This window comes from Leucoraja erinacea, chromosome 12 (assembly GCF_028641065.1).
Source record: "Leucoraja erinacea ecotype New England chromosome 12, Leri_hhj_1, whole genome shotgun sequence".
Lineage (NCBI taxonomy): Eukaryota > Metazoa > Chordata > Chondrichthyes > Rajiformes > Rajidae > Leucoraja > Leucoraja erinaceus.
In genome coordinates, this window is record NC_073388.1 from 13,339,100 (window position 1) to 13,360,730 (window position 21,631).

At 43.0% G+C, this 21,631-nt stretch overlaps 1 protein-coding gene across 5 annotated transcripts in view; it reads left to right on the top strand.

The window, feature by feature from the left end:
• The first annotated feature begins 521 nt into the window (after positions 1-521).
• The window catches only part of LOC129702074 (nucleolar protein dao-5-like), a 50,742-nt gene continuing 29,632 nt past the window's right edge, over positions 522-21,631 (top strand). Inside the window, exons 1-3 of one of the 5 annotated variants that reach the window (XM_055643616.1) lie at positions 522-830; positions 3,929-4,010; positions 20,687-21,143. In XM_055643616.1, coding sequence (XP_055499591.1) covers positions 21,022-21,143 — 122 coding nt within the window. In that variant the 5' untranslated portion in view covers positions 522-830; positions 3,929-4,010; positions 20,687-21,021. Of the gene's footprint in view, positions 831-3,732; positions 4,011-20,686; positions 21,144-21,631 lie in introns of those variants that run through there. The other 4 variants (XM_055643613.1, XM_055643614.1, XM_055643618.1 and 1 more) reach the window with 4 other exon arrangements.

Sequence of the window (21,631 nt, forward strand, 5' to 3'; positions counted from 1 at the left end):
GTGTGTGTGTGTGTGTGTGTGGGGTGGGGGGCGGGGTGTAAGATGAAGTTACTTAAAATTAAAGAATTCAATGTTCATACACCGGGTTCACACCTTGCTGAGGCAACTTTGGCTCCAGGTTCCACCCTGCCTGAAATCATTTGTGGCCGACCCTGATTTCTATTCGTCTTTTCTCACCTCCAGCTATTCACCGCCTCCCCTCCCCTCCCCATTCTTTCAGTCTGAAGAACCCAAAAACATCACCCATCCTTTTTCGCCAGAGATGCTGCCTGGCCCGCTGAGTTACTCCAGCAGTTTGTGCCCATCATTGGTACAAACCAGCATCTGCAGATCTTTGTGTAGGAAGGAACTGCAGATGCAGGTTTACAGATTCAGATTCAGATTCAATTTTAATTGTCATTGTCAGTGTACAGTACAGAGACAACGAAGATAGACACAAAATGCTGGAGTAACTCAACGGGATTGGCAGCATCTGTTGGTATAAGGAATTCCTCCTATCCAGAGATGTTGCCTGTCCCGCTGAGTTACTCCAGCATTCTGTGCCTATCGTCTGCAGTTCTTGGTTTCTACATATACTGCTGGAAACATTACCAATTTGATTATCTCTCAGATAGATCTTGCGGTGATTTTAAGAATTCCTCCCTGTCGCCAAGATCCATGTCAGGTTTTGCTGCTGCTGCTGCTGCTGCTGCTGGCTGATCATTGAGCTGGGTGTGAGCGATCCTGTTTCAGGGAGGGTTTGAGGTGTAGCTGTACATTTATCCAGCTTGCAGCCAAGTTGTTTTGTGCGGCGACTTCCTCCTGCCACCTGACCAAAGGTATCGCAGACGGTAAAAAAAACAAAAGTTCTTTAACTTTCGTGGTTCCTGTTCTTTTGATGAATGTTTAACTTTTTTTGTGAATCCGTGTTTGGAAAGTTTTGCCTTTCGCGAAAGGGGAAGTTGATGAATGTCCTCCCGTGTCCAAAAGGGAAAGAATGTGGAGACTGAGAGCGAATTGCTTTAGTTCACGGACTTGACTGGACTCGCCGTATCTGGTTACCTTCACTTCTTCAATATGTTGTCAGTCTGACCACAGTGATTAGTTTATTGACCCCCCTTGCAAAGTATCAGTCTCTCCCCATCCCCGCTCTTTTCACCGAAGCTTGTGGATTTCTTTGGAAATGTCGCTGTTTGTGTTTGAAATATCTTAGCAATAGACTCGTACAGTGTGGAAACAGGCCCCCTCAGCCCAACTTGCCCACGCCGACCGACCAACATGCCCCAGTCCCACCTGCCCGCGCATGGCCCATAACCCTTTAACCCTGTCCTGTCCATGTACCTATCCGAATCTCTCTTAAACGTTGTGAAAGTCTCTGCCTCAACTACCTCCTCGACAGCTCCTTCGTGTAAAGAAAAGTTGCCCCTCGGGTTCCTATTAAATGTTTTTCCCCTCACCTTAAACCCATGTTATCTTCTCGATTCTCCTACACTGGGCAAAAGACTGTATTTTAAGCACCAGCGGTAGAGTTGTTGTCTCACAGCGCTAAAGCGCCGGAGACCCGGCTTCCATCTGACTACTGGTGCTGTCTGTACGGACCTTGTCCCCGTGGCCGCGTGGGTTTTCTCCGAGATCTTCGCTTTCCTCCCTTGATATAAATGTTAAATGTCCCTGGTATGTGCTAGTGTGCGGGGATCCGCTGGTCGGCGGGCCGAAGGGCCAGTGTCCGCCCTGTATCTCTAAACTAAACCAAACACCAGCCCAGCTGACCAATAGACCTGATCTATTCCTCTCATGATTCTGTACACCTCTCTAAGATCACCCCTCATCCTGCGCTCCCAAGGAATAACATCCTAGCCTTTGCAACCTCTCCCTATAGCTCAGGCCCTCAACGACGTCCTCGTAACGTGTGGGGAGTGGGGAAATGAGCTCAATCTTTCCTTCTCCTTCAGTCAGTTAGAAGGACGTCAGCACCTCTTCCCAACTTTAGGCATATGGCCAGCGGCTGTGACACGATCTCTCTAGCTTTTATTTGACGGTGAGAGAGGTTCAGAAAGTGAGATCCTCCATGTGAAAAGGTGCTTCCTGATTCCACGTATGAATGACCCAGTTCTAATGTTACCATTATGCCCAATTGTTTGGATTCACACCACCAGAGGCGACTGTTTCTATTCAGCCTACTTCCTGAATAATTTTAATTGCCTTGAATAATTGTAATTGCCTTGAATATATCTCCATTTGACTGTCTAATCTCAAGGGAGTAGAAGCTCAATTTACATACACTTTAACTGTGCAAACCCTGACAAATCAGGCCTTTGCTACTTTTCCAAGACCATTATATCTCCCTCAGCGGTTTCACACCCAAACTGGCCGAGTGAAGTGGTGGGGCAACTGGACGGTGGAGGGGGCAGACCGGGCGGGGCAGCAACAATGAGGGTATATAAACGCAGGCACACAGCAAGCAGGCTCTCATGAGCAAAGACCATAGAAGCTCATGAGGAAGAAAGTTGGGGATTTCAATATCAGAACTCCCTGCACGCCAAAGCAAACAAGAGGCTGACATAACAATAAAAAGAAGATTTATAGAAAATGTCAGGAATCTTACAGCATTAGGATAGATTCAAAATGTATTTAAGAAAAAAGATTGTAGTGAGATTAACAGGTCAGTACAACATTTGTAAAGAGATCCAGTTACAGCAGAATGTAAGAACAAGGTGTTAGAAGCTTTAGAAGCTCAGAATGCCTTTTGGATTTTCTTTGGACTAAATTATGATTAAGGGTTAAAATTGTCAGAAAGCAGAGACAGAAGTGTGTCAGAAGGACATTTCAGCACACTAGTGCAGTAAAATACTTTGAAAGCAACAGCATGGAGAGATAAGAGTGAAATGTATATTTTCAGTATCAGAGGAAGATGCAAATAGAAAGGATTCTGGAATTACACATTGCTGATCCTTTGGAAAGTGCCAAGGGTAACGGGTTGAGTTTAGTTGAGTTTACTTTAATGCCACGTGTACCAAGGTACAATGAAAAGCTAGGGTGATGGTTGAGTGGGCACGTTTGTTATTTGGCTTCTTACACACTGTATTTAATACAAAAATAGATATTTTTATAAAGTGGGTGCTTTGCTCAATTCTGGACAATTCATCCTGATTTTGTTTTGCAATTTCTTTGCTTCACAGCAGCTTCTTGATTCTCAGTATTAAGACAATTATTTCAATTTGACCCGAGTAATTTATTGTATCAAACATATGGTATTGTCTACCTTTTTCCCAGCAATCGCATAATCCAATTTTCACAAGGAGAAAAGGAGTATTTGGTAAACATAAAAATCTCAATGTATATTTAGGCATTCTACTTTTCTGACAACATACTAACTGCAGATGCAGCTATTCAAAAAAAGACACAACTGCTGGAGTAACTCAGCAGGTCAGGCAGCATCTCTGGGGAACATGGATAGATAATGTTTTAGGTCACATGTGTGTATATGCTCATGTGTGTGTGTGTATCTGCGCACATATGTACATGTGACATGTGTGCATATAATAATAATAATAACTTTAATAATAATAACTTTATTTATAAAGCGCTTTTAGACAACATCAGTTACCACAAAGTGCTGTACATGGGAAGTCAACAAAAAGTTATTACAAACTACTAAAACCATTAAGACGACAGGACTATAAAAACAGTAAAAATTAAAAGACATTTAATAGCACTAAAATATATATAATCTATATATAATATATGTATGTGTATGTATGACAATGTGTGTGTTTGTATATATACACTACAATTTTCCAATATAAATGGTGTTTCTCCCTGGGTACCAATTCCAGGTGATATGTGATTTTATTGTAGGCATTTGGAGAGGTAGATGTTTTTTCGTTCATTTTAAAAAGAGACCAAAGCTACCTTTTCTTCCCTCTTTCTGAAATTCACCACTCTAAAGGTGTATGAGAGGATTGATCAGCATTAAGGGCACCTTCTGTCCATTTGTTCCATTTGAACTCAGTGGAACTGACCGTCCAGAAGTAAATCATCAGTACAAAATACTCCCTCTTATGTTTAATGCCTGTGAATAATTCCCACACCACTTCCAGTATTTACGATTAGTTAACGTGCTCACAGATAAATTAAAGTTATGTTCTTAATGTTGAGATAGTGGGAGATGTAAAGCTGGTTTGATTCTTGGATTCTGGCAGCCTACCCTCTGATGTCTCATCCAAACAAATGCTAGGTAAATTGGAAGTATTGGCAATTGACTTGCAGAAGTGGTGTCTCTGAGCTGAGGGGATAAGGGGAGGAGGTGAACTATCAATTGTTGAGCGCAATAAAACTCTCATCTGTTATATCACATACTGACTTATTTCTGGACAGCAGTGTGGGAAACTTTGCTAATTCCTTTTTTTGAAATCCTCTGTATTCCTAAGACATTGATCAATTGCACAATTACAAATAAATGATTGAAACTTTCCTAGCCTGTTTGGCCTGAAGTCACACACATGACATTGTATTTAACTATTGAACCATGCATTTGTTATTTGCATCTTCTCATTTCCATTACGCCCTCATGTCTTCATACAGTACGTCTACATACAGTAGCTCAGTGACAAATGCTATAATTCTTACTCTGCCCTCGATTTAGACATCATCATAAATCTCTGTTGCCTGTATTTGTTGTATTCTACCTCATTTTAAACTTGTTATGGTTGATAGTGGAAGAGGAGAGTAATTTTTTTATTGGTGCCACTTTCCAAAATTAAAATATGTTGTTAAATATTCTTTATGTATTTTGGTGCTATCGGTTCACTGTCGTCGTCGAGGCTATACCTCGAGGTCGAGGATGATGGTCTACGTTCCGTTGTTTTTATGGACTCTCAGGTGGCCTATGAGTCAATCCTGGCTTTAAAAGTTCATCGACATTCAGGACAGGTAATTCCAGATGGCAGATCGGGCTTTGGTTGTTGCTGCCTCTCTTTCCATTTTCTTCTCTTTTCCTCTAATTCTGCGCATCTCTTGGCTTCGGAGGTTGCTGTTCCTTCTTGGATGATGGTTCGCCAGAGTTTCCTGAACTTGGCATTGGTTTCCCAATTGTCGATGTTGATTACACATTTCTTCATGCTGGCTTTTAAGGCGTCTTTGAATCTCTTCTTTTGTCCGCCTCTTTTCCGTTTGCCTTCTATAAGCTGGGAGTAGAAGGTTTGCTTTGGTAGATGCTCGTCTTCCATCCGAACAACATGACCGACCCATCTTAGTTGGTTCTTGATGACGAAGGATTCAATGCCAGATGTTTTTGCTTCATTCAGCATGCTGACGTTGGTTCTTCTGTCTTACCAACTGATATTTAAGCTGCTTTGAAGACATCGTTGATGGAACTTTTCAAGTGTTTTCAGATGGCGTTGGTATGGTGTCCAAGTTTCTGATGCATACAGGAGCGTTGGAATCACCACTAACATTTTGGTGTCTGTTCGGATGTCACGATTTTGAAAGACTCTCTTTGAAGATGTCCAAAAGCTGTTCCAGCACACTTAAGATGATGTTGGATCCCATCATCAAGGTCGACATTGGAGGAGAGGTGGCTTCCAAGGTATGGAAAGTGATCCACATTTTCCAGGGTTGTTTCACCAAGTTGAATTGATGGTTCTTTCCAATTTGTCTCAGTTGGTGATTGGGTAGATAACCTGAGTCTTCTTGGAGTTGATGGTAAGTCCAAGTTTCGTGTATGCACTGTTGAAGGCAGTCAGGATCTGTTGCAGATGATTTTCTGAGAGAGCTGCAACACAGTTGTCGTCTGCCTATTGGAACTCCATGAGGGAGCTCATAGGTGTCTTCGTTTTGGACTTGAGACAGGCAAGATTGAAAAGTCTGCCATCTGTTCTAAAAACGGTTTTGATTCCTGGGGTAGGTCGTTCTGGATGATGTGGATAGTTGTCGCAATGAAGATGGTGAACAGTGTTGGGGCAATCATGCATCCCTGTTTCACTCCTGATCTGACTTGAAATGGCTCACAGTTGCTGTTGCTGGCCATGACTGTGGCAAGCCTGTCATCATGGAGGAGTCTCAGGATTCAAATGTGCTTTTCAGGACATCCAAAGGTGGATAGGATGTCCCATAAGAGTTCCCTTGATACCGAGTCGAAGGCCTTAGTGAGGTCGATGAGTGCCATGTACAAAGGTTGAAGTTGTTCACAAAATTTTTCTTGTAGTTGACGCATTGTGAAGATCATGCCGGCTGTTCCACGTGATGGTCTAAAACCGACTTGTGTCTCTGGAAGGATCTTCTCGGCTAAAGGCTTGAGTCGGTTGTTCATGATGCGGGCGAGGACCTTGCCTGCAGTTGCTAATAGGGAAATTCCACGATAGTTTCCGCAGTCAGATCGATCGTTTTTCCTTTTGTAGATGGTAACGATTGCTGAGTCTCTAAAGTCTCCTGGTATGTTTTCATTTATCTAGATCTTGATGAGAAGTTGATGCAGTTGGTGATGGAGCAGGTTACCACCAATTTTATAGACCTCGGCTGGTATTCCATCGAGTCTAGCTGCCGTTGTTTTTCCAGGTTTTTCCAAGGCTTCCTTGATTTCTTCAAGCGATGGTAATCTGCTTAGGGAGTCGCCAACAGGCTGCTTTGGAATGTTGTTGATCACATTCCTGACAAATGAGGCGGTTTGATTTAGAAGATTTCAAAATGCTCCCTCCATCTAGAATTGATGTCAGCATTGCTCTTCAGGATGGTTGACCCATCTTTGCTTTTGAGAGGGGCTTGACCGTGAGTGGATGGACCAAAAATGGCTTTGGTGGCGTTGAAAAAGCCTCGAGTGTCATTGGCGTCTGCTAGTTGTTGGATTTCCTGAGCTTTCTCCCTCCACCATTGGTTTTTCAGATTTCGGGTGCTCTTCTGGACTTGCATTCCTGATAGCATTTCCTTTTGGTCATTTTGTAAGGTGATGAAAGCTTTTCTCTTTTCATCGATGAGTTATTGGAGTTGTTTGTCATTATCGTCGAACAAATCCTGATGTTTTTTTTACTTGATCCCAATTGTTTGCTTGCAGGAGGCGATGATAGCATTCTTCAATATATTCCAGTGTTCTTCGACAGACGGTGGAATTTGTTGAGGCAGTTGTTCTGGAAGTTTCTGCTGAAACTTCTGTACATGGTTGTTGTCTTGAAGGACGTTAACATTGAATATCTTGATGGTGTTCTGGTTTTGATGTTTCCTTTTGGCCCGAATCTTCATTCTCATGGTGGACGAGATGAGACGATGGTCTGTCCAGCAGTTGTCGGCACCAGTAACAGCTCTTGTTTTCAGTACATCTTGTTGGTCACAGGATCGAACGATGATGTAGTCGATGAGGGGATAGTGTTTGGAACGTGGATGCTACCAGGAGACACTGCACAATGAATCAAGAAGAATTACTTTGTGACAGAATTGGATTAACATGAGTTACCTAATCACTGATTTGCCAGTCTTGTAGGATTTTGGTGTATTTTTAAAAAGCTGGAACCTATTTATTTTTTCATGCAACAGTGATATAAATTTCTGCATCTAAAAAGATGAAGTTATTTTGTAAGATTCATGTGACATCGATTTACAGAAACATGGGTTTTGGTTGTTTGCTGTAAAAATAACAATAGACCTTACATTTGTTCCAACACTTTTTGCTATGTTTACTTTCTGTTCTCTCTCCTTTTTAACAGCACCCCTACATGTGCAGTCTTGCACAGGAGCAGTTTCCAACACTTTTCCAAAATGCCTCTCCTCAATTCTGAGATCATGCAATGACTTATTGCAGCTTTCTACCATCAACCAATGCTTACCAACAAGTAGAGAGCAATCCTGAGCTGCTATGTACTACATTGGAGACCCTTGCACTATCTAACCATATAACCATATAACAATTACAGCACGGAAACAGGCCATCTCGGCCCTACAAGTCCATGCCGAACAAATTTTTTTCCCCTTAGTCCCACCTGCCTGCACTCGTACCATAACCCTCCATACCCTTGTCATCCATATGCCTATCCAATTTATTTTTAAATGATACCAATGAACCTGCCTCCACCACTTCCACTGGGAGCTCATTCCACACCGCCACCACTCTCTGCGTAAAGATGTTCCCCCTCATATTACCCCTAAACTTCTGTCCCTTAATCTATAATCTGAATTAATCTTGCTCGAAACACTGTTCCTTTTATAATGTACATTGTGGCTGGTTCAATTGTAATCGTGTATAATATTTATTTATAGTTTATTGTCACGTGTACTGAGGTACAGTGAAAAGCTTTTGTGTGTTAACTATTCAGCAGTAAGATTCCAATTGAGTCATCCACAGTGTAGGGATTAAAAGGGACACGATAATGTTACTTGAATAACATTTAATGCAAGATAAAGTTCAGTTAAGTGCGATTAAAGATAGTCCGAGGGTCTCCAATGAGTGTAGATGGTAAGTCAGGACTGTTCTCTAGTTGTTGGTAGCATGGTTCAGCTAGGAAAGAAACTGTCCCTGATTCTGGAGATGTGCATTTTCACACTTCTGTACCTCTTGCCTGATGGGAGAGGGGACTGGTGACTGGTTAGCATGCACCAAAAAGCTTTTCACTGTACACATGACAAAAAACTAAACTAAACTTTTGAGCTGAGCTTTAATTTTATCTGTGCCCAGTAATTACGCAGCCTTTATTCCAGTAGTGAGTTGGTCAGGTGCAGAGGAGTTAGAATTGTTTTTTTTTCCAAATTTCTGTTTGTACTCTTTCCTTGTTCCCAATAATGTGGATCACTTGGGATATTTCCAGCATCTGTAATTTGGGCAATTCAGTACTGGTCAACGGCAAATGCCATTTGGACAGATTCATTGACGGACATCGAACTGTGCCTATATCTGTACACTGTGGATGGATCAATTGTAATCTTAGAGTCATAGAGTCTTAAAACAGCCCCTTTGGCCCAACCTGGCCACACCGGCCAACATGTCCCAACTATACTGGAACCACCTGCCTGCGTTTGACCTATATCCCTCCAAACCTGTCCTATCCATGTACCTAACTGTTATTAAATGTTGGGATAGTCCCTGCCTCAACGACCTCCTCTGACAGCTTGTTCCACACAACCACCACCCTTTGTGATCATGTGTAGTCTTTCTGCCGACTGCATAGCAAGCAACATAAAGCTTTCTACCACACTCTTTCATTAGGTAGGTGTCACTGGAGTCACAACAGATGCATTGCTGCACATCTCAGGATGCGTCTCTTAGTCACTAGGTTTGGTAATATCACCCATTCCATTTCAACATACTTGAGTAAGTCCACGATTGCTGGCGGGAAGGGAACGGTATTTTCCCAATAAATATGGTTGACTCGCAGCAGCGTTGTTCATAATTGTGAAATAATTTAACTGATGTCGCAGCCTCCATGTAAGCCGACGATGTCGCATTCAGATTTCCATTGATTGGAGTTTTCCCATTTCAAGATCCTGTAGTTGGCTTTTGATGTTCAAACACAATAGGGTGTTTTGAGAGTTTTGTCTTTCTGATCCTCCTGGTCTCAGAGGCGACCAAAAACATCGTCCTGTGCCGTGGGAGGACCGTCTGGAGGAGGCCCACGAGAGGAAGATGGCCAAGTATGAAGAGCTGGTCATAGACTGGCGCAAGCAGGGCTGGAAGGGAAGGTGTATGCCCATCGAGGTTGGCTGCTGAGGTTTCGCAGGGCAATCGCTTTACAAAACCTTGGGTGCACTGGGCATAAACGGAGTGGCGAGGAGAAGGGCCATCAAGAACACCACAGAGGCAGCGGAGAAGGCCTCGAGATGGCTCTGTATCAGGAGAGGAGGTCCATGGGGAGGAGCGAATGCCACCTGAACACAAGTCGTGGTCTGTCAACCACGGCTGGGTCGCCTGGGTGAGGGTGTCTGATGTTGAAAGACCCGAAACACCCAATGACCCCAGGTTACATCACTGATGATGTGTTCAGGAACATCTATCGATGTATTTGTATCAATGTTTCATGGCACCTGTTTAAAGTTTAGCAAATGCGACCCTTACAGTAGGAGTCAAGTCAATGTGATGTAGAGATCCTTATGGTTGTACCACAGTGTATGATATAACTCGGGGATATCAGGGAAACGTATCTGTTTATTACAGAAATTACAGGTACTGTATGAAGCATAATTAAATTAAGGCATAAGGACCTAATCAACTTTGGAGAAATTTGGACATCACACTGATAAAAAAATTCACAATTCTAAATGAAGAAATCTCTGATATCAGTCCTAAAGTTGCATGTTTTAATCAAGACTTTCATTGTAATCTCTTATTTCGTGTAGAAATACGACTGAACTTTGATATTAAACCTCACGCAGTAGAAATGAAAAGCTGCAAATGCTGGTTAACACACAAAAGGACACAAAGTGCTGGGGTAACTCAGTGGGTCAGGCAACACCTCTGGAGAACATGGATGGGTGACGTTTCGGGTGGACAACCTTCTTCAGTTCTACTCAGATTCTTCTTTTGTTCTATTCATTCACTTGCATTCATCTCCTTAATTTGGTGCCACTGGTTGTGATGCTGGTGAGGTTACTATCCATTCCATGAAGCAGTGGTCTCGCACTGGATATCTGGGAAAGGAGGGCTGGGATTTTCTTTAATTACCCCCTGATTACAGGATTGCAATTTTTAGGCACTGTCAAATATTCTGTCAAAACTCAAACCAGTAGCTTTGATTACAGGCTTAATTGGAGAAATGTAATTGATCAGATCAAATCACGTTGAGTTTCTTGTCATCTGCACAAGTATGGTGAGGTACAGATACAGTAAAAAAAAACTTAACTGCAGCCGCATCCTACGCACATATTCCGCAAAGGCCGTACAATAAATCCTATCTATATTGTGCTTATGTGGAAACTTGCAATGCAATGATATCTTTTATTTAAATTAAACATTACCCATGATGATTCTTCAGCAAGGACTGAGATATATAAAAGGAAACTTATAAATCTAAAAAAAAACACAAAGATAAAAAGACAATAGAAACTCTGAATGGTCGACATTGGTGAAATATGAAGAGAGGGCAAGAAACTGTTAGTAGTGGCGAATTAGTTGGCTGACACCTTGCAGTGTAAAAGTTATACAAGGATAGTTAGAATGATAAGAGGTTTGTTCGGTAGATCTGCAAACAAGCTTTGGTTGTTGGATGGATGGGAAGATTTGGGTAGTTGGGAAAGGAATATGTTGTACACTGATGCCTAAAGTACAACTGGCATGAGAGAATATATTAAAAACTGGACTTGCTGGCCTTGGCATAGTAAGTCAGGTCCAGTTAAGTCCTATTGAAGCCGGTCTTGTGATCACTGTGAAGGCATATTTGGATATGATTTGCCTATACCTTTGATGATCGCTGCATGGGTAAACCTGCCATGCAGAATTAGGAAGAAATTTGTTCTGGAAGTGTTCGATAAGTAGTCACTAAATATTTAAATATTTAAATATTATTTCATAGTGTTGCATAATACAAAATCATTGTATTATGCAACGGAATTTTTCTGCTCTCTCTCTCCCTGAGACCAGCGCGGTTGTTGGATTGCAAATGTGATTTAATTGTGCAGTTTTAGTCAGGTGGTTTGTAAAATCTTGCCAAGATTAGGTTGGGTAGAATCACCAGTGAGCTCAAGAGGTTTGCAGATTAACATGATGTGTTGTTGCATTTGCAACTTGTCAATATCTAAATTCAGAACTGAGTTGAAAGTCGACGGACCCTAAAACCATGGTGGTAATTTTCCACTTCTGCAATCCAAACATTGTACACATTTGGGAAAATTGGCCCAGTCAATTAGTTTATCTAAAGTACAGTATTTGTTTATGCAAACTCTTCCAAGAATGAATCGTGATAAAATCAAGTAACAATGTTCTTCAGCATTACTCCACGCACCTTAATTTGCAAAGGTCCAGAAATTCAGTGCAGTTTTACCTCATGTGGTGTTGCTTCTCAAATTGAGAAACATTTTAATTATTGAAATAATTATTTCACGTATGTTTTTTTTTTGGAGTGCACAGAACTGCTAGTTTCACAGATCAGGTGATTCAACGGGACTCCAAACAACAGAAAGTCAACTTTTGATAAAATTTCAGATGTGAAGGTTAACTTTCTTTGATATTAGACTTTCTATATTTTCTTCTGAAGACAATTTTCCGAGGACTGAAAAAGTTTCCCAGTCACCCTTAATTAGACACAAAATGCTGGAGTAACTCTGCAGGTCATCAGAATATCTGGAGGACAGGGATAGAAACATAGAAACATAGGTGCAGGGGTAGGCCATTCGGCCCTTCGAGTCTGCACCGCCATTCAATATGATCATGGCTGATCATCCTACTTGATATCCTGTACCTGCCTTCTCTCCATACCCCCTGATACCTTTAGCCACAAGGGTCACATCTAACTCCCTCTTAAATATAGCCAATGAACTGGCCTCAACTACCTTCTGTGGCAGAGAATTCCAGAGATTCACCACTCTCTGTGTGAAAAATGTTTTTCTCATCTCGGTCCTAAAAGACTTCCCCCCTTATCCTTAAACTGTGACCCCTTGTCTGGATGGGTGGTGTTTCGGGTTGGGACTCTTCTTCAGACGCTGAAGAAGGGTCCCGACCCAAAACGTCACTTATCCATGTTCTCCAGGGATGCTGCCTGACCCGCAGTGTTACTCCAGCACTTTGTGTCTTTTTTTGTAAACCAGCATCTGCAGTTCCTTGTTTCCACCGAAAATAGTACCTCCATTGAGTACACAACTACCCCAAATATTGATGAACAGAAAGACGCCTATGGCCATGTGCCAGGTGACAAAGTAAATCTGGTCTGGAGGTTTCCCCCATTTTCATCACTGTGGTGTGAAATAACTTAAGATGAAGGTGCGTGGTTGAAATATACGCCGATTAACATCTCCCATTCTCTTACGATTGGGCGATTCATCGGAGAACGGGCCACGGTTACGTCAGTAGACAGCACGGTTTGTTTACAAAGCTGTCCTTTTAATTTCAAACTGATTGCTGATAATAATGTGCATTAAACCAAATGTTGTGAAGTCTGGTTCTTGTTTAAATTAATGCCTGCTTTATCCACATGATTTGTAACCCTTGAGCAGTCCCTAACAATGTCAAACCAAACAATGATTGTTTGTGTTGATCTATAGATAGCAAAACAGCAGCTAATGTAGGTGTGGGACTTCTAGCGAACAAGGCTCGTGCAATTAACGATACGACAGATATGTTAAATCAAGTATCAATCTTCGCTGTGGAGAATAATTTCACATAATGGGGAAAAGCTTCTAAGAAATACATGGGATAACATATTAGAGAAACTCGCAGGGCTAATGAATAGCTCGGAGTTGTCCGCGGATTGTCACCTTGTCGTGGTGGAGAAGCTTGTGTGGACCTGAGATACTGAGAGCAATGCCACCTGGAGCGATGCTCCTGGTAGGGCCACCAATGGTGGCAAGGTCAAGGGGGAAGTCTCTGACAAAAAGCAATCCAACCAAGACGTCAATGGTGGAACAGGCGGAGGACGATGGCTGACCTTAGTGGAGCGTCACAACGGCTGGGAAGGCGGATGAAGGCTGCAGCAGAAAACTGGTCTCCAGTCGTCTTGGACTCCATGCCACTGGATCCTGGCCCAGATCTGTCAAGGACCGTGGGGTGGCTGTCTGTGCACCAGTCTCCCCATGTTAAACAAAGTCACGCATAGGTGTCCTCCATATAGGGAATAGCACCCTGGAGACACCCATGGTCAGCCACGACTGAAGGGGGTCTAAGAGAAGAGAAGATGGCCTACACTTAAGGGATTTAAAGGAAGTGGCTATATGTGCTGAGAGAATGGAGCTTGTATACTCTGGAGTTTAGAAGGATGAGAGGGGATCTTATTGGAACATATAAGAGTATACAAGGTTGGGCTTGTACACTCTGGAGTTTAGATGGATGAGAGGGGATCTTATTGAAACATATAAGATTGTCAGGGTTTGGACACGCTAGAGGCAGGAAACATGTTCCCGATGTTGGGGGAGTCCAGAACCAGGGGCCACAGTTTAAGAATAAGGAGTAAGCCATTTAGAACGGAGACGAGGAAACACTTTTTCTCACAGAGAGTGGCGATTCTGTGGAATTCTCTGCCTCAGAGGGCGGTGGAGGCGGGTTCTCTTGATACCTTCAATAGAGAGCTAGATAGAGTTCTTAAAGAGAGCGGAGTCAGGGGATATGGGGAGAAGGCAGGAACGGGTACTGATTGTGGATGATCAGCCATGATCACATTGAATGGTGGGGCTGGCTTGAAGGGCCGAATGGCCTCCTCTTGCACCTATTGTCTATTGTCTGTTGTGATAGTGGACCCATTTGGTTGAAGTTTTCAAAGTTGTTAAATTCCAGGAGGGTACCACTACATTGGAAAACAATCATCATCATGGTTACCTGGTTAAAACTACACGAAGAGAGAGAGAGAAGGCAGAGAGCTGTAGGGCAGTTGGTGTAACACTCTATTGTTGGCAAGATGCTAGTTAATAATCAAAGAAGAAACCAATCATTTAGGAGAGTTGAATATAATCAAACCTTTTTGTTTAGTTTATTATCGTCGCCTATACTGAGTTACAGTGAAAAGCTTTTTTGTTGCCTGCTATCCCAACCTACACAGTAAACCCTCATTATAATGTTTCTTGGGGGGGGGGGGGGGGGGGTGGGGGGTGGGGGGGGAATGGCATCCCTTATTGCCAATTGCCTGTTATAACCGAGTAATTGTCTCGAGTGTGTAGGATAGTGCTAGTGTACGGGGATCGCTGGTCGGCACGGACTCGGTGGGCCGAAGGGCCTGTTTCCGTGCCATATCTCGAAACTAAACTAAACTAAGGAAGGATTTTGAGGCTGCAACTCCTCCAGGCTTTTTATAAAAGATTTAGATGCTGCATGAGGAAAAATATTTCATGCAATATTCCATTGGGAATTTACAGGAGGACTGTTGTATGATTCTCTATTTCCTGTCTGCACTTTGTATATAAATATTGGTGCATGTCATCAAAAGTAGCAAAGTTCCTCTGAAATGTGTGCCTTGAATGTGACATTGGCTTTAATACAATCCGTTTCAGACAATTAAACGGAACAGAGCCTGCACGATTAGGTCTCGTGTTCCAATGATCTCAGCACCTGTGGCTGAAAACGCAAGTATAGCACATGTATAGACTAGTATAGCAACCAAACAGGCCCTTCAGCCAATAATGTCTGTGCAGAACATGATGTCAGGTTAAACTAATCTCATCTGCCTGCCCATTGTCCATACTCTCTGTGCCTATCTGAAAGTCTCATAAATGTCACTCTCATATCCAAACCCTTGTTTCTCCGCTTCCTCCTCCGACAGTCTTACTGTCTCTGACTACATTTTATCTCTGTTTGCTTTGTTACCTTCTCCCAGCTAACAATAACCTAATCTACATTTTCCTTGATCTCCATTCCCCTTGTCCTGTTTTTACACCTTACACTTCCTTATCTATGTATCTCCCTCTCCCCTGACAAAAGTCTGAAGAATGGCTTACTCCTTAAGAATAAGGGGTAAGCCATTTAGAATGGAGACGAGGAAACACTTTTTCTCACAGTGAGTGGTGAGTCTGTGGAATTCTCTGCCTCAGAGGGCGGTGGAAGCAGGTTCTCTGGATGCTTTCAAGAGAGAGCTAGATAGGGCTCTTAAAAATAGCGGAGTCAGGGGATATGGGGAGAAGGCAGGAACGGGGTACTGATTGGGGATGATCACATTGAATGGCGGTCGAAGGGCCAAATGGCCTACTCCTGCACCTATTGTCTATTGTCTATTGTCTCGACCCGAAACATTACCCATTCCTTTTCTCCAGAGATGCTGCCTGTCCTGCTGAGTTACTCCAGAATTTTGTATCTATCTTCACTCTCATACCTGTCTCCTCCACCACCCTTGGCAGTGTATACCAGGCACCATCACATTCTCCTTTAAACTTTATCCCTTTCACTTTTTGACATTTCCACATTGGGAAGAAGGAAAAGTTCTAACTGTCTTCCCTGTCTGTGCCTCTCATAGTTCTATATGCTTCTATCAAGTCTCTTCTCAGCCTCTGATACCCCAGAGAAAATGCTGGTAAACCTCCTCTGCACTCACTTCAAAGCCTCAATGCCTTTCTGTAATGGGGTGACATAACTGTTAGCAATTCTCCAAATGCCGCATAACTAGAGTTATATAAAGCTGCATCATGACCTCCTGACTCTTATAGAAACATAGAAATTAGGTGCAGGAGTAGGCCATTCGGCCCTTCGAGCCTGCACCGCCATTCAATATGATCATGGCTGATCATCCAACTCAGTATCCTGTACCTGCCTTCTCTCCATACCCCCTGTGCCCTATAGCCACAAGGGCCACATCTAACTCCCTCTTAAATATAGCCAATGAACTGGCCTCAACTGCCCTCCGTGGCAGAGAGTTCCAGAGATTCACCACTCTCTGTGTGAAAAATGTTTTTTCTCATCTCAGTCCTAAAGGATTTCCCCTTTATCCTCAAACTGTGACCCCTTGTCCTGGACTTCCCCAACATCGGGAACAATCTTCCTGCATCTAGTCTGTCCAACTCCTTAAGAATTTTGTATACTCATTACCTCGACCAATTAAGGCAAGCATACCATACATCTTCTTTACCACTATGGACTTTGAACCTAAGATCCCTTATATATTAATGCTGTCAAAAATCTTGCTATTATTCGTATATTTTCCCTTTCGTATTTGACCACCCAAAGTGCCAAACCTCGCACTTGCTCGGATTAAACTCCGTCTGCCATTTCTCCGCTCATTTCTGTAGCTGATCTATATCCCACCGCATAGTTTGACATTCTTTCTCACAGTCCGCAAATCTACAAATCTTGGTGTCATCTGCAAACTTACTAACCAAACCGTCCACATTTATGTCCGAGTCATTTATCTATATCACAAGCAATAGAGATCCCAGCACAGATCTCTGCATAACTCCACTGGTCACCAACCTCCAGCCTGAACAACACCCTCCACCACAGCCCTCTTGTCTTCTATCAGTAAGCCACTTCTGAATCCATACAACAAAGTCACAGTGAATCCCACGCATCTTACTCTTCTAGATCAGTCAACTATGGGGAACTTTATCAAATGCCTTACTGAAACAACAAGCAGAACAAGGTGCAGAAGTCATTTTTGAGGAGAAAAAGTAACTCTTAATGTAAGTGAAAAATATTTCATGATTTAATTCAGCACGTATAATCAATTCCAGTCTCCTCTGCGGTGTTTTGATACAGGTAAAACAACTTTTCATTTGAAGATAGACGCAAAGTGCTGGAGGAACTCAGCAGGTCAGGCAGCATCGCTGTGGAAAAAGGATGGATGATGTTTCAGGTCTGGACCCTTCTTCATTCACCCTTCCACTTGTCTGAAGGAGAGTCCCTACCCGAAATGTCACCGGTCTGAAGAAGGGTCCCGACGCGAAATGTCACCCATCCTTTTTCTCCGGAGAGGCTGCTTGACCCTCTGAGTGACTCCAGCACTTTGTGTCCACCTTTGGTATAAACCAGCACCAGCTGTTCTTCTTCTTACACTCCTTCTTACACTCATTTTTTCTTTTAGCTGGGCACTTTAAAGGTAACGCTGGGTGCTGAAGTGGTGCAAATAGACTCTGTATAAAGGGGCAGATTCACACTGTGACTGTGTTAAGGGGCATCTTCACACTGTGACTATGTAAACGAGCATCTTCACACTCTGATTGTATCAAGACACATCTTTACACTGTGACTATTTAAAGGGGCATCTTCACACTGTGGCTATGTAAAGAGGCGGCTTCACACTGTGACTATAGATTTGCACTTCTCTTGGATTCCGATTCTGAATGAAATCAACATCCTGGGGGGAACAGATTTGCCTTTGGTTCCTTCGACCAAATACATGTTGGATCATGTTCAAGAAGGAACTGCAGATGCTGGAAAGTCGAAGGTAGACAAAAGTGCTGGAGAAACTCAGCGGGTGTGGCAGCATCTATGGAGCGAAGGAAATAGGCCGAAACCCTTCTTCAGACACAGGATCATTACCAGTTGCATTGGCCTCCCACATCTGGTTCCACTGTGGGACTAAATCAGCAACATCAGCCAGCTGTTAGTGCTCTTTGAACAAATTTTTAACGAGGTCTCCTCCCTGAGTTCAAACGTTGCACGCCACAATATCAGAAAATAAGAAGGCAATTCAGTCTCCAAGTGTTGCTGGTATAGTTGTGTATTTTGGACGACAGCCTGTTCTGGGAAAGTGTTAGGAAGGAAGGGTGTACACAGCCACATTGCCGGAACATATTCAGAGTGATTTCATTTCTGAATTTAAGATACCTTCATCTGTACACCCTTGTGTTTGGCATTCGTGCCTGTGCTTGTAATCTGAAATTACTGCTTGTGATTTACTCAGCAAAAGAGAAAGGGGGGTGGGGGGGGATATTTTCTTTTTTTTTCGATTTGAATTGTTGCAGAGTGTGGTGTCACATTGGCTGCTGAATGCGACATTTTAGGAAGGAGATGAGGAGAAATTTCTTGTCAGAAGGTGGTGAATCTGTGGAATTCTTTGCCACAGAAGGCTGAGGAGCCCAAGTCAGTGGATATTTTTAAGAGGGAGGAGAATGGGAGGGAGAATTAGGAGAGAGAGAGATAGATCAGCTATGATTGAATGGCGGAGTAGACTTGATGGGCCGAATGGCCCAATTCTACTCCTATCACTTATGACCTTATTATAACATTATGTGGAACTTTTCCCAACACTTTAAGTACTGCTTGCTTTCTGATACAGTATTAAAGTGGAAGTTTGTATTAGGTTTTCAAGTACCAAGTATGGATCCACGAGTCTCTCAAAAGTAAATTAAGGTCCCTGATGGACTTCAAGTCAAGTCAAGTTTATTTGTCACATACACATACGAGATGTGCAGTGAAATGAAAGTGGAAGTTTGCTTCAGTCAGCTTGCTTCAGTTTTTTCCAAAATTTCCTTTGTTCGAAATATCGAGTCATACAGCATGGAAACAGGCCCTTCGACCCAACTTGCCCATGCTGAGCAACATGCCCCATCTACACTGGTCCCACCTGCCTGCGTTTGGCCCACATCCCTCTAAACCCATCCTATCCATGTACCTGCCCAAATACTTCTTAAATGTTGCGATAGTACCTGCCTCAACTACCTCCTCCAGCAGCTCGTTCCAAACACCCACCATCCTTGTTTAAAAAAAGTTATCCCTCAGGTTCCTATTAAATCTTTCCACCTCTCATTTTAAACCAATGTCCGCTGGTTCTCGATTTCCCAATTCTGGGCAAAAAAAATGTGTGTTTACCCGATCTATTCCTCTCATGATTTTGTACACCTCGATAAAATCATCCCTCATTCTCCTGCGCTCCAAGGAATAAAGTCATAGCCTGCTCATACCCTCCCCGTAGCTCAGACTCTTTGTCCTGGCTACATCCTCGTAAATCTTCTCTGCACCCTTCCCAGCTTGATAAATATGTAAAAAGAGAGTGGGAAGAGGGAAGCAATGTTTCACTGATATTGTTTCTATTTTCAACCCTCCCTCATCTCTTGCTGTCAAGGTGGGATAGATTTGAATCATTGGACAATCAATGCCTGTGTTAGGAAAACAACACACAAGGCTGCAAAAGGAACTCTATTGAAGAGAGAACAGGGGGGGTTTGCTCGAACCAAGTAAGTTAGTTCACAGCTTTAATGCTGCATTCACGCCTGGTCACCACTTTACAGGATGCAGGTGAGATTTAGGTGAGATGGGCAGGTATCACATCCATTTGACATAATTTTTCACACCAATGCTGTGTGCTGAAGGGCCTGTTCCTGTGTTGTACTGTTCGACTTTCTCTGTTCTGATGCATCATTTCGACCTTAACATCAACAGTTTCTTTGGTTCCCCTCACCCCACCCCTCTGAGTTCCTCCAGCAGATTATCTGTTATTCATTGTGATTCCTGTATCTGGTGAATCTTGCACTTGAAGGGAATTGGACAAATCTCATTGGTCATGTCCCTGTCAAAACGCTGCATCTGTAATTGTAGCAACTTTGCCTTCACCGTCTCATTCATGTGAGTTTTGACGAACCCTTATGAATGTGTTGAAATAAGTAGCTTAGGAACTAGTAGCGATTGTCCTCTTGCAGTGTTTTATGTCACTGAGTTGGAGTTAAAATGAAATGTTGTGTGCATCCCTTAGGTGCATGTTTAGTTAGATGTAAAGATGCAGCGTGGAAACAGGCCCTTCGGCCCACCGAGTCCGTGCAGACCAACTATCCTCACGCTAACACTATCCTACACACACTAGGGATAATTTGCAATTTACAATTTTACAGAACCCAATTAGCCTACAAACGTGTACATCTTTGGAGTGTGGGAGGTAACCGGAGCGCACGGAGAAAACCCGCGCAGGTCACGGGGAGAATGTACAAACTCCGTACAAAACACCATCTGTAGTGAGAATCGAACCCGGGTCTCCGGTGCTGTAGGGCAGCAACTCTAGCGCTGCGCCACTGTGCTGCCCAATGTTACCTATATGTAAATTGCCATGTGTTAATTATATTCCTTTTGCAATAATCGTTAGTCGTTTCTAATCTTGAAGGTACTCTCTCTCTTCCTGTAGCTGCACGTAATCATTTACTTCCTGCAGCTAATGTTTTTATATTCAATTTACAGACCTGTGAATACCCACGAAGAAATCTACCAAAGTTGTCACTGAAGTTGCTTTCATCTGAAGCAAATCCTCGTTATTCTTGGATACAGACAAGTCATCTTCAATCTTCAAAGCAGAAGACTGAACGTAATAAATGAACGTGAATCTCTTTGGGTTGGGGGGAGGTGGGGGGGATATATATTGCTGGAATTTGTGACCCAATTGTGATCTTTGAACGGCTGAATTGGTTTGAGCATTCTCTGTGAATCCAGTAACGTTGGAAGGAGTGGTGCACTGGATTGTGTTTCCTGCAACATCGTCACACCCAGCCTTTGCCCCCGCGAGATGCAATAACGGAATGAAGGACGCGATGGCTAATAATCTGGACCTCAGTTTTCTGACTGACGCCGAGTATCAGGCGGTGCTGAAGGTCATTCAGAGGGATTTGGATCTCAAGCACAAGGACGGTGAACGGATTAGGTGAGATACTTGCCTCTCGGCTTTCATTTACTGAGCCGCCGTAATGCAATCTGCTGATGACTACTTCATGCTGTAGTGTAGTTCCCACACCTACACGGCAAGTGTAGGCTTGCCATCCCTGGCTTCAAATTACTGCTGACGTCAAGTGTTTGTGTGTCTGAAATTCCTTTCAAATGTAGCGGTTGGAAGCCCTGCAGATGCAAATCTCCTTGTTCCCATGTGTAGGAAGGAACTGCAGATGCTGGTTTAAACAAAAGATAGACACAAACAGCTTCAGTAACTCAACGGGACAGACGGCATCTTTCGAGAGAAGAGATGGGTGTCTCTTCTTCACAATTAAAGCATGGAATAATCTCCACCCAACTATAGTTACCCAACCAGATGCAACTAAATTTAAAGTAGCTCTTTCTTCCCAATAACCCTTTCTGGCTTAAGCCCTCCCTTCATCACCTCCAGTTTAAATTCCATTTGGAATATTTTGGAGGACC